Genomic DNA, 13855 nt, shown 5'->3' with positions numbered 1-13855 from the left:
TCAACTTGAGTTAGATGATACCCAACAGTTTCCCAAAGTGACTGTAACAATTTACACTCCTACCTGCAATATATTAGTTCCAGTTGCTCAATATCCTCACCAATACTTGATACTGATAGTTTAAAAAATTTAGCCATTCTGGTGGCTATGTAGTGGAATCTCACTGTGGTTTTAATTTGCATTTCCCTGATTACTAATTAGTTAAAGTGCCTTTTAATATGTTTATTAGTCACTTGGATATCCTTTTTGCCAAGTGCCTTTTTGTGTCTCTGTCCATTTTACTATTTGTAGGGGTTCTTAAGGTATTTAGGATACAAACCCTCTGTCAGCTGTATGTATTGTAAATATCTTCTCCCACTATTTGCATGCCTTTTTAGTCTCTTAATGGTGCCTTTTGATAAACGGAAGTTTAAAAATTTTAATGTAGTCCAATTTATCAATCTTCTACTTAAATTTTTTTTACCTCAAGAACATGAAAATTTTTTTCATATTATCTCCTATATGCTTTATTGTTTTACTTTTCACATTTATATCTGCAATTCATTGGCAATTAATTTTTCTGTATGGCATGAGGTAGGAATCAAGTTTTTTTTCCCCAGAATGAATTTCCAATTGATCCAGCCTTATTTATTCAAAAGATTCTTCTTTTCCCATTGCTGGGCATTTAGTTGAATCCTTTCACTTTGGAAACTCACACATTTTTGTTCTAGAAAACATTCTTTAATTATTTTATTGATGAATTCCTTACCTCTGTTTTCTATTTCTGGAATCCCTATTTTTCAAACATCGGAATTCCAGGACTCATTCTCTTAATTTTTAACATCCTTTTTTCTTCCTATTTTTCATCTCTTCATCTTCTTTTTTTAAAAAATCTTTGTCTTTTTGCTCTACTCTATAGGAACTTTCCTTATCTTTATTTTCCATCACTTAGTTTTATAATTTTTTTTGCCATTATATTTGTAATATTCATTAGTTCTTTCTGTTCTGTGAATTTCTTTTTATAGTATCCAGTTTTTATTTCATGGTTACAATATCTTCTTCTATTCCTATGATGATATTAATAATAATTTTTCAAGGTTTTCTTCTCTCTGCATAGTCTCTATTTCCCCCAAATTGCTGTTCTATGTTTGTTAGTTCTGGTCTGTATCTTCCACAATATTCAACATTGTTGACCATTTACTTCTTAAAATTCAATTTTATACTTAAAACTCAATTTTATAGTTACTTGCTAGCTTCTCCTCATTTCTCATTCTACTTTGCAAATTCCTACACTGGCCCCTGTTTCATCACCTGTATGTGCATGGCTGTATTCATTCAACAAAACTTTATTATTTTCCAGGTACCATGCTTGGTGATGGAGACTCAGAAATTTGTAAGACATGGTTCCTGACCTAACTCCTCAAGTTATCATAATTTTCTCTTGGTATCCAAACTCTCTGTATGGATAAAGAGCAACTGAAGCCCTGGCCTGGACGCTATATGCCAGAGAATCTCGGGGTATGGAGTTACCAGAGAAAATCACAAACAGAGCATGGAGCAGTGCTAAATGAAGAGTCGGAAAGATAGTCCAAATTGAGTCACCAATCCAAAGGGGACAAGGCAAAGTCTAGCTAAAACCACTTACAGGGACTAATAAAAGTTTTCAGGGACATGAGGAGCAGAGCAATACCTGGATCCATTCCTGGGATTAAAAGCAGGTAGCTAGGGCTTCCCTGGTGGCGCAGTGGTTAAGAATCCGCCTGCCAATGCAGGGGACACGGGTTCGAGCCTTGGTCTGGGAAGATCCCACACGCCGTGGAGCAACTAAGCCCGTGCGCCACAACTACTGAGCCTGCACTCTAGAGCCCATGAGCCACAACTAATGAGCCCGTGTGCCACAACTACTGAAGCCCACGCGCCTAGAGCCTGTGCTCTACAACAAGAGAAGCCACCGCAATGAGAAGCGCACGCACCACAACAAAGAGTAGTCCCCGCTCACTGCAACTAGAGAAAGCCCACATGCAGCAACGAAGACCCAACGCAGCCAAAATTAAATAAATTAAAAAAAAAAAAAAAAGCAGGTAGCTAGCAGTTTTAGAAATTTTATTCCTGCTTTTTAAAGTCTGTTTTGGTGAAGAGTAGGGCTTGAGAGAGAGGAGACGGAAGATGTCCTAGGTGTTTATAGATCTAGCAGGGAACAGAAACAGGACTTCAAAGATCATCTCTATGCTAATAACTCCAAAATTCTGACTTTTGTCCTCAGTTCCAGATCCACATACCCAATTTTGTATCAGAAATCTTCACCTAAGTGTTCTACAAGCACCTCAAACTTAAACTGAATTCGTCTTCCTCCTAAATTTATCCCTCCCCTTACGTTCCCTAAGTGAATGGCAACATTATTGTCAAATCCAGCCATCGTAGCTGGACATTCTGGAACTGAGTTTTTTCTCATCTTCCTCTTCTTCACTCCCCACCCATCCTACACACCTGGATGTTGAATCCCGTTCATGTTGCCTCTAAGATATATCCACTCCTCCCCCTCACCATTTTCAGTATCATTGCCTATATCAGCACTGGTTATTAGAAATATATTAAGAAAGACCTTGTGGAATACTAGGGAACCTGGGGTAGAAAGCTAATATTAGTCTGGAATAAACACAGGTACAGAAGGAGTAGTTCCTGGGGAAGGTTGAGAATAACATCTCAAGTTAGACTAATTTCAGACAAATAATAAGATGCTGAGATGGGAGGTATAACGAGGAATAAAGATTGCTTCAGCACAGTGGTAAAGGGGAAAGAGGGTTGCTTTGGTGACAGTGGTGATGAACAAGGCAGGTGCAATACAGGTACTCAACCAAGGTGGTTAGTTCAAGAAAAGGCAAGAGAGCTTGGATATAGGCAAAAATTCTGAGAAAGAGCTAGTGGGAATGATGCATGAAAGTAGGCCATAGCCCAGCTGTGGTATTAACAGACCTGGATCTGAACTCAGGTTCCTAAGAACTCTAGACTTAAGGAGGCCAGAGAAATAGAACAGCCTCCCTATGTGGGATAAGAAGATATATATATATATATATATATATATATATATATATATATATAAAGTTACTCTTTAACAGTATCTCTCAAATAGAGCTCAGTTACCATGTAAACACTACAACTTTGAGGATAAAGCAACAGAAGATTATTTCGGCTAGTTAGCAAGAGTTCCTGGAAGCCTGTCTGACTATCCTTATTTCTGAGGAGTGGTGAGGCTGTGTGTAGGACTTGATTAGCTCTATTGGGCAACTGAGAAAAGCAGGCCCTTTGGCACATACTATAGTATTATACAGGCCATTCATCTGGTCTCACTGCCTTGTTCACACTAATACCAAAGTTTCTTCTAAAAATAGAGAGGTAGTAGAGAGAAGCATTAAAAACCTGAGTTCTGAAATCAGGTGAGCCTAGGTTATAAATAATTTCCTTATTTATAAAATGGAAATGGTTATAATACCTACCTCACAGGGTAGTTTTGAAAACTAAATGAATTAACATATATAAACATGTATAAAGTCTCTTGCATGATGCCTGGAACATAGTAGGACCTAACCAACAAAATGAAAAATTGGCTCATATAGCTCCTCTTCTCAAAATTCTTCGACGGTTTCCTGTGATTAAGTATCTACAACCTGGCTTCATTATAAAGGCAAGCATTTATTTCAGACTTAGCTGTCTTTTCTACTAGATTATAAGCTGTTTGAAGGCAGGAACCATATCTGTTTTATGCTCTCAACAATCAGCGCTACCACTTGCACAGTGTAGGTACTCAACATATACTTGTTGAATGAGTAAGTGAACATAATATCTTTCTCCATCCATAAACCCTCCCATTATATAGCTCATAAACACAATGCTAGCAGATGCTCTTTGGAATAACCCTGATGTTATGCAGGTTTCTGAAATGTTAAGGAATTCTCATATCCATTTCAGTTCACTGAATGGCACTAATTATTTTATGCTTTCTCTCACTCCTGAATATCACAGGCTCCTGGGGCAGGGATTGTATGGACAAATGAAGTCCATAAACTAGATCAATATGTAACTCTAACATTCTCTGTCCTTTTTTGCCAAACCTTTGTGAGGCGGACAATTGGATTGCTTTAAGAAACAGAGTTAATAAATAGTTTGGATAGAATGAACTGATTAAGGTTGAGTGATTACAATGGCAAATGTATCCCAATCTCTAAACATGCAATAAAGCAACAAAATATATTTTTAGCAACAAAAATGTTGTACAATTACCGTTTACTTGGTTGATTTCGGAGTTGGAGGATAGAATCTCATCTGCCAGCTTCTGTGCAGTAGGAAGAACCTCAGTGTGGTGTGCCGTGATTAAATACTGAATAAACTTTTGTAGCTGGTCCCTATTCATCTGGAAAAGGGTTTCTGAGATAGGAAGACGCAGTTTGACTTGGTCTGGTTTACGGATCCTGTAGAGTGAGAGCGCTACCACATGGGCACAGTAGAATATGTCTTTGTTCCCACAGCCACACGCCACTGAAGTGATTTTGCATCGATCAAAACTGATGGCAACTTTATAAGTCACTGCTGGTTCAGAAGTAGTGGCCAGCTCAGTTACTGTGCCACTGAGATGGAAGCCTAAGGAAACAAAAAAGACATGTTTAGAGATTCTGTAGTAAGAAACCTGAAGGTTTTCATTTTGCATTTAAATTCATCAATTCAGAAACTATTTGCTGAGTATCTCCTACATACACAGTAGGCTCTGTCAAAGGTCAATGAAACCCAGGTATTGCTTTTTTTTTTTTTTAAGTATCTATCTATCTATCTATCTATCTATCTATCTATCTATCTATCTATCTATCTGTTTTTGCTGCGCCGGGTCTTAGTTGTGGCATGCGGGCTCTTAGTTGTGGCTTGCACGCTTCTTAGTGGCAGCTTGCAGGCTCCTTAGTTGCAGCATGCGGACTCTTAGTGGCGGCAGGCACGTGGAATCTAGTTCCCCGACCGGGGAATGGACCCTGGCCCCCTACACTGGAAGCGCGGAGTCTTACCTACTGGACCACCAGGTAAGTCCCCCCAGGTATTGCTCTTAAGAAACACACAATCTAGAAAAAGAGTCTTTACCCTGGAGTCCATGAACCTCCAGAACTAATAAGAAAACTTTTGTTTGTACATATGTACATTCTTCTAGGGCGACATTTCATACCTTCTATCATAGTCTCAAAAAGATTATTCAAGAACCTTGAATAAGTTAAGAACCTCGGTCGTAGATTTTGAGCTCTTTGTGGCCAAAGACAAGTCTACAAATAACGTCAGTACAATCTAGAGTAAGGTGAGTGTTATAAACGAGAGAAATCAAAAGGATGCCATGAGGAAGGACAAGGAAGATAAGGGCAACATTTCTTCCTCAAAACAAACACTTCCAAAATGGTAACCACATGGAATACCTAAAAGGCAAGAAGCCTCATAAGACGTAGAAAGCAGAGAGCTTGGTGCAGTGAGACTATGCAGTGTTAACCTCCACTCACTAGCCACAGCACCAATAATTTTGAAATGTAGACAGAATACATTTTTAAGTTACAACTAAATTGAAAAAAGTTAAATTTAATAGCAAATTCATTCTATAATAACTGTTTATTCTTTAAATATGATTCTTCTTTGACAAAATATGTATTCAAACAATCATTCAGTCAATCAACAAAAGTTTAATAAGACTTTATGTAACAAACTTTTTTGTAAGTATCCCTGTTAGCCTAGGGATGCTAACACGAAAAGGAGAGGAATATCAAATATTCGTGAAGCACCTATTACGTAGCAGAACTGTGTTGGGTGCATTTAATAATTTGTCATAACAACCTTATGAAGTTGGTATTATTTTCCTTATTTTAAAGGTATGTAAACTGAGGCTCAGAGGTTAACAAATTTGCCCAAGGGCCCTCAGCTGGAAAGTGATAGACCTAGGATTTGGAACCAGGTCTGACTGACTCCAAAGTTTATTTTCTTTTATTTATACTACACTACCTCTAAAAATGCCATGACAAAGTCCTCATCCTCAAAAACAACAGACAAATAAATGATTACAATATAATATACCAAACGGTATAGTAGAGACAGGAACAAAGGTGAAGCTAATTTCATAGATTTTCTTGTTTTACTGCACTCCACACTGTGAATAGGAAAGCAATTTAAAATAATCTTATATTTGTTGGAGAAATATTTGCCAAATAATAAAAGGTGCATATATTAGTTTCAGAGCTACCATCGTGACCTGGCAGAATTAAAAAATGAGGAGAAAAAACATTCCAAAGTTCAAGTTTCAGATAATTATGGCTAATTAAAGTAAGAATAAGTCCTAAATTTATAAGCATACCCATAAAATCTAGCAAAATTAACATTACTAAAGGCACATTTAGGTCCAATCCAAAGAAAGGTGCACATTACTGAAAAAGTTCATTTCCAGACTTCACAGAGGCTTTTTCTCAGTTAAACTTAGTTGCAGATTTAAAAATATTGATTGTCATTTGTTCAAAGCAAAGTAGAAAAGTTATATTCAAATGTGATTAAGTATGGCTAAAGACTGCCTTCACTTTAGAACTAAGGAAGGGAACCATTTGCAGAGTTGAGAAGTAACTCTTCTCCAGATTTCTATCCCCTGGACATAGCCAGTAGAATAACACAACAGGGAGCACATTACACTACGAATTAGGCAGCCATGATCTGCTATTTACTATGTAGTTCTGGGCGACTCACTTTACAACTTTGAGCCTAAGCTTCCTCCTTAATAAAGTGGGGATAATAATACTTGCTCTGTCCAGCTCTTAAAAGTGCTTTGTCAAACTGTAAATGTCCTACAGATTTATTATTCATACTTCTATGCAGTTTTTGTTAATGGGTCTTCATGTCAAGGGAATGAGACAACTTCCCCAGTGGCCAGGTTTCACAGTGGTTGAAAATCAGGTGCTAAGAAAGTACATTTTTTATTTCCCTCAGGCTCTCAGGAGTATTTAGTATATTCTTGAGAAATGACTTAAGTCCTGATGAAAAGAGACCCCATAGAAGGACTACTTTATTTTTTTATTTTTATTTATTTTAAATTAATTAATTAATTAATTTTTGGCTGTGTTGGGTCTTCGTTGCTGCGCGCGGGCTTTCTCTAGTTGCGGCGAGCCGGGGGCTATTCTTTGTTGTGGTGCGTGGGCTTCTCATTGCAGTGGCTTCTCTTGTTGTGGAGCATGGGCTCTAGGTGCACAGGCTTCAGTAGTTGTGGCACACGGGCTCAGTAGTTGTGGCACGTGGGCTCAGAAGTTGTGGCTCGCGGGCTCAGTAGTTGTGGCTCGCGGGCTCTAGAGTGCAGGTTCAGTAGTCGTGGCACATGGGCTTAGTTGCTCCGTGGCATGTGGGATCTTCCCAGACCAGGGCTAGAATCCGCATCCCCTGCACTGGCAGGCAGATTCCTAACCACTGCGCCACCAGGGAAGTCCCTAGAAGGACTACTTTAAAATTTCAAATAAGATAATGATGCCAATGTGGGAAAACCTTAGGTTCCAAGCCTCTGAATCTAAAAGTTGAGTATAAACATTTCTACTTGCTTGGGGGCACTTGGCCTGTAGCACAGTCTCTGAACCCAATTCTCTCATTCCCTTCCTGCATGAAAATGAATAAGAATATTGGTTAGAGTTGGGACAGAAACTATGGGTATCTTATTAAGATGTAAGCCGCATGAGGGCAGGGCTTTCTCTGTATACTGTTCATTACTGTAAAAAAGCAAAATCACTATGGCTGCACTATGAAAAACAGATTGGACCTCAGCCTCCATATTTTTAAGTTGAGAGGCTGGCCTAGAAGACCTCCAAGGTTCTATCTAGCACAGATATATTATGATTTCATAGTAACTATCACTAAATCTTATTATCTTTTCTAGAAATAGAGTACTTCTGGGATTTAAAGAGTATACAATAATAGCGAACCTTTATGAGTGCCTCCTATGTGTTCGGCTCTGTTCTAAGTACTTTACATGCATTAACTCATTAAATTTTCACAATTTTTATGAATTTGATAGTAGGTATAATGGTAAGCTTTATGTGTCAATTTGACTAGGCTATAGAACCCAGTTATTCAATCAAATACTAATTAATCTGGGTGTTGCTGTGGAGGTGTTTTGTAGATGTGATTAACATCTACAATCAGCTGACTTTAACTAAAGGAAATTATCCTTAATAATGTGGGTGGGTCTTGTTCAATCAGCTGAAAGGCCTTATAGGCAAAACTGAGGTTTCTCTGTGAAAGAAGAAATTTTGCCTTAAGACTGTAGCATCAGATCCTGACCAAGAATTTCCAGCCTGATGGCCTGGAAACATATACTATATATGTATATACAGTTATCTCCTACTGATTCTGTTTCTCTGGAAAACCCTGACTGGTTACTATTATTATTCCCATTTTATGTATGAGGAAACAAGCACAGAGAGGTTAAGTAACTTGCTCAAGGTCATTCTGCTAGTAAGTGGCAAAGCCAAGATTCACAGCCAGGCAGTCTGGCTCAAAAGCCCATACTCTTAACTATTACATTATACTGCCTCTGTATAATACTGTGTTGTATGGCAATCAATACCACATTTATATAAACTGTAAAACAACTATAAAACTAGAAACATTATTAGAAAATAACTTCTATGTTTACTGAAATTCTACAATTTCAGTTTTTATAGCATTGGTAATGGTTTGAACTTCTAGGTTAATCTGGAATTAGAGACAAAATGTTGAATATCAATTTAGATTCCATCTGTCTCCACAGCAGGTCAATGTTAAAACAACTGAGAAACTTGCTGCAAAATATTTTTCAAAAGCTAGTTAGACATGGCTCCCTAGAGGCTTTGATTAAGGTCCATGATGCTCTTGGGAACATGTTCATTTGAGTTGGGTAAATCTTTGGGCTCCATCGGCTGTATTAACACTGGTATAGCTCATGCTCCAGGCCTAAGCCCATCTGAAAGGCAGAAGGTTCTGGGTAGCTCCGTGGAAGTTTCCTTGCTGGGAGTTCCTTTTTCCCTTATTATAATCTAGTAACACTTTTTTCAAGATTAATTACTCCTGAGAATAAAGCTACATAGAGGTTCAATGTAGTATTTCTTTCCCATTGCAAACCTAACTGCCATCAATAATCTGCTGATTTAAGCAAAGATGTAGAAGCCTAATTTTAAAAAATTTCTATTGAATCAGCATGTATTTATTGAATACCCACTGTGTGCTCTTTTTACCTTTTAACTCTTTTATTTGGACATTTTCAAACAAAGAAGTAGAGAGAATGTTGTATAATGAGTCCTCTACATCCATCACTCAGCTTCAACAATTATCAATACAAAGATAAACTTGTTTAACCTTTACCCTCTCCTAGCTCCTTCCCTGTCCTCCTCAATTAATTATATTGAAGTAAATCCCATAAATATCCTTTCATCAGTAAATACCTCGGTATACATTTCTAAAAGACAAGAACTTAATTTTTTTGTGTGTGTGTGCCACCCCGTGCAGCATGTGGGATCTTAGTTCCCCAACCAGGGATCAAAAACCTGCTCCCCCTGCATTGAAAGCACAGTCTTAACCACTGGACTGCCAGGAAAGTCCCACAAGAACTGAAAATTAATAATTCCTTAATATCAAATATCCAGTATTCAGATTTCCACAACTGACTTCAAAAACAGAACAGAGCAAAAAACAGGAAAGGTCTGTTCAAATCAGAATACAAACAAGGTCCAGATATTACATTTGGTTGATAATGTCTCTTAAACTACAAGTTCCTTCTCCTTCCTCTTCCCCTTCAATTATTTACTGAAAAATAATAGTTAGCTCTAGAGAGACTTGACCAGATTCAGGGTTTTGGTAAAATTACTTCACAGGTTGTGTTGCATACTTTCTAATACATCACATCAGGAGACACATCATGCCCGATGATCCTTCTTCCTGTGCTGTTAGAATTCAGCACTGGGTTCAGGTGTTGTTAGCCTGCTCCATCCATTATAAAGTTCCTTGTCAACTTTTCACCTAATAGTTTTAGTAGTCATTGATGATCATTGCCTTGATCTATTGATATTATTTCACTCGCGTGGCTTTACTTTAAAAAAGAAATTTGGCTCTCTCACATTCTCTGACTCTTAACAGCCTAAACTGTAAAATAAGGAAAAAAACATAAAATGGTTAGCTCAGTGCCTGGAACATGGTGGGCTTTTAACAAAAAAAGTGACAGAAACAACCACAAAAATTGCTTAGAACTCATGGGAAAAACAACTACTTTATAGACAAAGTTTTCCTGAATATCAGCTTTGTGATGATCCTTCATTCACATTTTCTTAAAATATAAAAAGAAATCACATATATTGTGAAATCATCCTGCTTATCAAAATGCCCAAGAGACTTTAAAACAGTCTCTTTTTATCAGTTGTAAGTCTTGAAATGATTAAGATAATGGATGGACTGGTGGGAGAGGGAGTAGGCAGGCACATAGGGAAGCAACGTGCTTGCTTCACTAGTGGCTCCCATAGGCCGTAAAGGTCAAATGCCCATACTTCCTTCCTCCTTACAGCATGTCTTTTGGTGCAAAGCAGTCAGGGATGGTGGGTCTAGTAGAGACCTGGCTTTCTGAAGAAACAGTCAGTCAATCAGGCAGCTGCTCCCCTTGTGGCCCTATCAACTTCATACACAGGGGGGAAAAAACCTCAAGTGCTTTAACACTGAGTGAGCCCTGAATGCACCATATACTTTCAAGGAGTTCCTGTTTAGTTTTGCAAGCACTGCATCCCTCCAACCCACCCCCAAATCACAAAGCTAGCTTTGCCCTGAGAAAAAGATTTGAAAAAATTTCAACTTCCTGTTCTGTGGCTGAGGCACCTTTCCCACCTGGCCTCTACACTGTTTAGAAATTTTAGAATAAAATTGTACTGCAGCCCCTTCTCCACTACATATCACAATGGCTCTGATGTCTCAGCTTCTAGGAAAAAAATGACCTTCTATAAATGCCTGCTATGAGGTAAGCCCCTACCAGAATGTTATCCTATAAGTGTGCCATGTTTTCCTTGCCTTCAACATGCTCCAAGTACCATTTAGGAGTGGGAAAAGATTCAAAAAGTGTGCAGAAATGGCCTCATAGGCCCCTAATAACTGAGTTCTTTGCAGGCAGTCCTTGCTAGAGCTTGTCACGCTTAAATGTGCAACAAGAGCTCTGAGAACTTCAAGATTAGCAAGAAGTTGTTAAAAATCCAGGAGTGGGGACTTCCCTGGTGGCGCAGTGGTTAAGAATACGCCTGCCAATGCAGGGAACGTGGGTTTGATCCCTGGTCCGGGAAGATCCCACGTGCTGCGGAGCAACTAAGTCTGTGCACCACAACTACTGAGCCCGAGTGCTGCAACTAGTGAAGCCTGTACGCCTAGAGCCCGTGTTCTTCAACAAGAGAAGCCACTGCTATAAGAAGCCCACGCACCGCAATGAAGAGTAGCCCCCACTTGCCGCAACTAGAGAAAGCGCGCGCACAGCAACAAAGACCCAACACAGCCAAAAAAAAAAAAAAAAAAAAAAATCCAGGAGTGCTCATGGCTTAAGAGTTCTTATTCTCCTGCCTTCTAAACTAAATGGTGGCACAAGAGGAAATGGAAAAGACTGAAATTGTTTACTTAACATTTCTTTTCCAGCATCAGTGCTGGGGAATCCAGGGCATGGGCTGGACCCAACCTTGGACTAAACAGAAAGTACCAAGGACCAGTTTTATACTTGAGGAAAATATAAATAAAATGTCTCTTTCCCAAATAAGGAAATCCTATGTTCTTCATGGCTTTGCTCAAATATCACCTCCATATGAAACTCTATCTGGTGCCCCAGTTGCTAAACTGAATCATGTTTTGTTGTTTTTTACATTGGAGTATAGTTGATTAACAATGTTGTGATAGTTTCAGGTGTACAGCAAAGTGATAAACTGAATCATATTAAATGAAGAAACTTTAACATTTGTGCCTATGGAGCTTACAGTTTAGTTCACAAGAAAGCATTTTACCCAGAATCAACTAATGAAGGACCGAAGAGATAATAATTTCACAGATGAAGAACAGGCTCAGAGATGTTATGCAATTTGCAGCTTGTAATCATTTACACGATTACAGTCATGATAACAGAAATTAAAATGACCATAAATTCACATTCTGAAACATTTTAGGCTTTAAAGACTAGGAAAAATAAACTTGTGAAGCGTTTCCTTCAAATTAATATACTTCCTGAATACAGTCAAATTGCTTCTTTTGATTTAAAAAGAACCAAAATAAATAACTTTTAATCACTAAGTTTTTGAGCACTTACCATGTGTTCTTTTACAAACATTGCATCACTTAATCCTCACCACAATGTTATGTGTTTAGTACTATTATCCCCATTTTTTGTAAAGAAACTGACGCTTAGAGAAATTATCCAATTTGCCTAAGTTTACACAGCCTGTAAGTGGCAGAGCTAGGATTTGAACCCAGGCATTCTGGCTTCACAGAGTCTAAGCTCCTAACAACCACATTTTATTTCTATTATAGTGTTTCCCAAACACCAACTTCATTTTCCTGGCTTAGGAAAATCAGAGTGATGTTTGGTACTGCTCCTTAAACTTTTTTTTGTAAAAATTAGGACATTGCTAAATCATACTAATTCAATTTTCATCCTTTGTTTACATACAGTCAGCTACTATGATACTAAGTTACCAAACTGATAGAAAAATGGAATCCTAACAGGGACAAGTGGCAGAGAATATGCAAAATGTATTCAATCTGGTAACCCAAAAGTTACAGCACATGTCTTCCCCTTAGAGGCTACAAGAAATTTGAAGAGCCAGAACACATAAAGATGTTAATTTCTCTTTTTAAAAAGTACCTTAAGGTTAATTCATTCATTAAATAACTATTTAAGATCTACTATGTTAGGTCCCAAGGATACATCTGTGAAAAGACCAAATGATCCCTGACTTTATGGCATTTACAGTGTAGCTGGGGAGACAGATATTAAACAACTAAGTCCACATAAAATTATTTAATTTTAATTGTGAAGAAGTACAGAATGATAGAATAGTATATAATATGGAAGACCTGACCTGGTTTAGCATTTTGAGCAGAATTTTATAGAATAAATCAGAATTAACTAGGTGAAAGGATGGGGAATGCAGAGTAGTGGTAAAGAGGACTCCAGGTAGAAAAATAAAAGTACATATGCAGACGGATAAGAAGGCTATGCAGAGGTGCTAAGGCCAAGAGGAACATGGCATGTTTAAAGAACGGAAAGAAGACCAGCAACTGGAAAGCCAACAGGGAGGGGGGTAAAGGGGCATACAATGAGGCTGGAGAAGCAGGCAGGAGCTATGGCTCTGGGATGCATCCTAGCTCCTGCCTCTGCTCCATATCCAAGAGGGTCACTAAGTCCTGTGGATTCTGCCTCCTAAGTATCTCTACATTCTAGTGCCTCTCCTTTAACTCTGCTAACACTGCCTCAGCCCAAGATCATAATAATCTCCTGCTTGGATTAACTAATCTTCCTGCCTGCAAGTCTTATTCCCTCTACCCACCTTCCATAACATCAGCAGAATGATCTTCCTAAAACAAAATCATGTCATTCCTACTAAACTGTGACCTATTCATTTCACAGTCTTGGTATCTAACACAGAGTCTGGCATAGAAAAAACATTTATAAAAATGTTTGCTTAAAATCTTTCAAATGGTTCCTCACTGATTATAGGGTAAAGTTCAAACTTATGATGTGGCCTCTTTTTATCTCTTCAGCCTTGCTTCCTGCCACTTCTCAAAGCACTAAACACACTAAACTACCTGCAGATTCTTGACTATGCAGTGTTTCCTTAGCCTTTATGTC

General features: G+C 38.3%; 1 protein-coding gene and 1 long non-coding RNA gene across 2 annotated transcripts in view; one reads left to right on the top strand and one right to left on the bottom strand.

Moving 5' to 3' along the window:
- Positions 1-13855, bottom strand: part of ZSWIM5 (zinc finger SWIM-type containing 5) — a 260279-nt gene that overhangs the window by 67898 nt on the left and 178526 nt on the right. The window contains exon 2 of the mRNA XM_082364339.1: positions 4258-4614. Within this exon, the coding sequence (XP_082220465.1) occupies positions 4258-4614 (357 nt within the window). The remainder of the gene's footprint in view (positions 1-4257; positions 4615-13855) is intronic.
- Positions 1-13855, top strand: part of LOC309615886 — a 51224-nt gene that overhangs the window by 15007 nt on the left and 22362 nt on the right. The gene's annotated exons all lie outside the window — the stretch shown is intronic.

Source organism: Balaenoptera borealis (genome assembly GCF_965194805.1).
Source record: "Balaenoptera borealis genome assembly, chromosome: 1".
Classification (NCBI taxonomy): Eukaryota; Metazoa; Chordata; class Mammalia; order Artiodactyla; family Balaenopteridae; genus Balaenoptera; species Balaenoptera borealis.
Note: the sequence above shows the minus strand (reverse complement) of the source record. Positions and strands in the feature narration are given on the sequence as shown.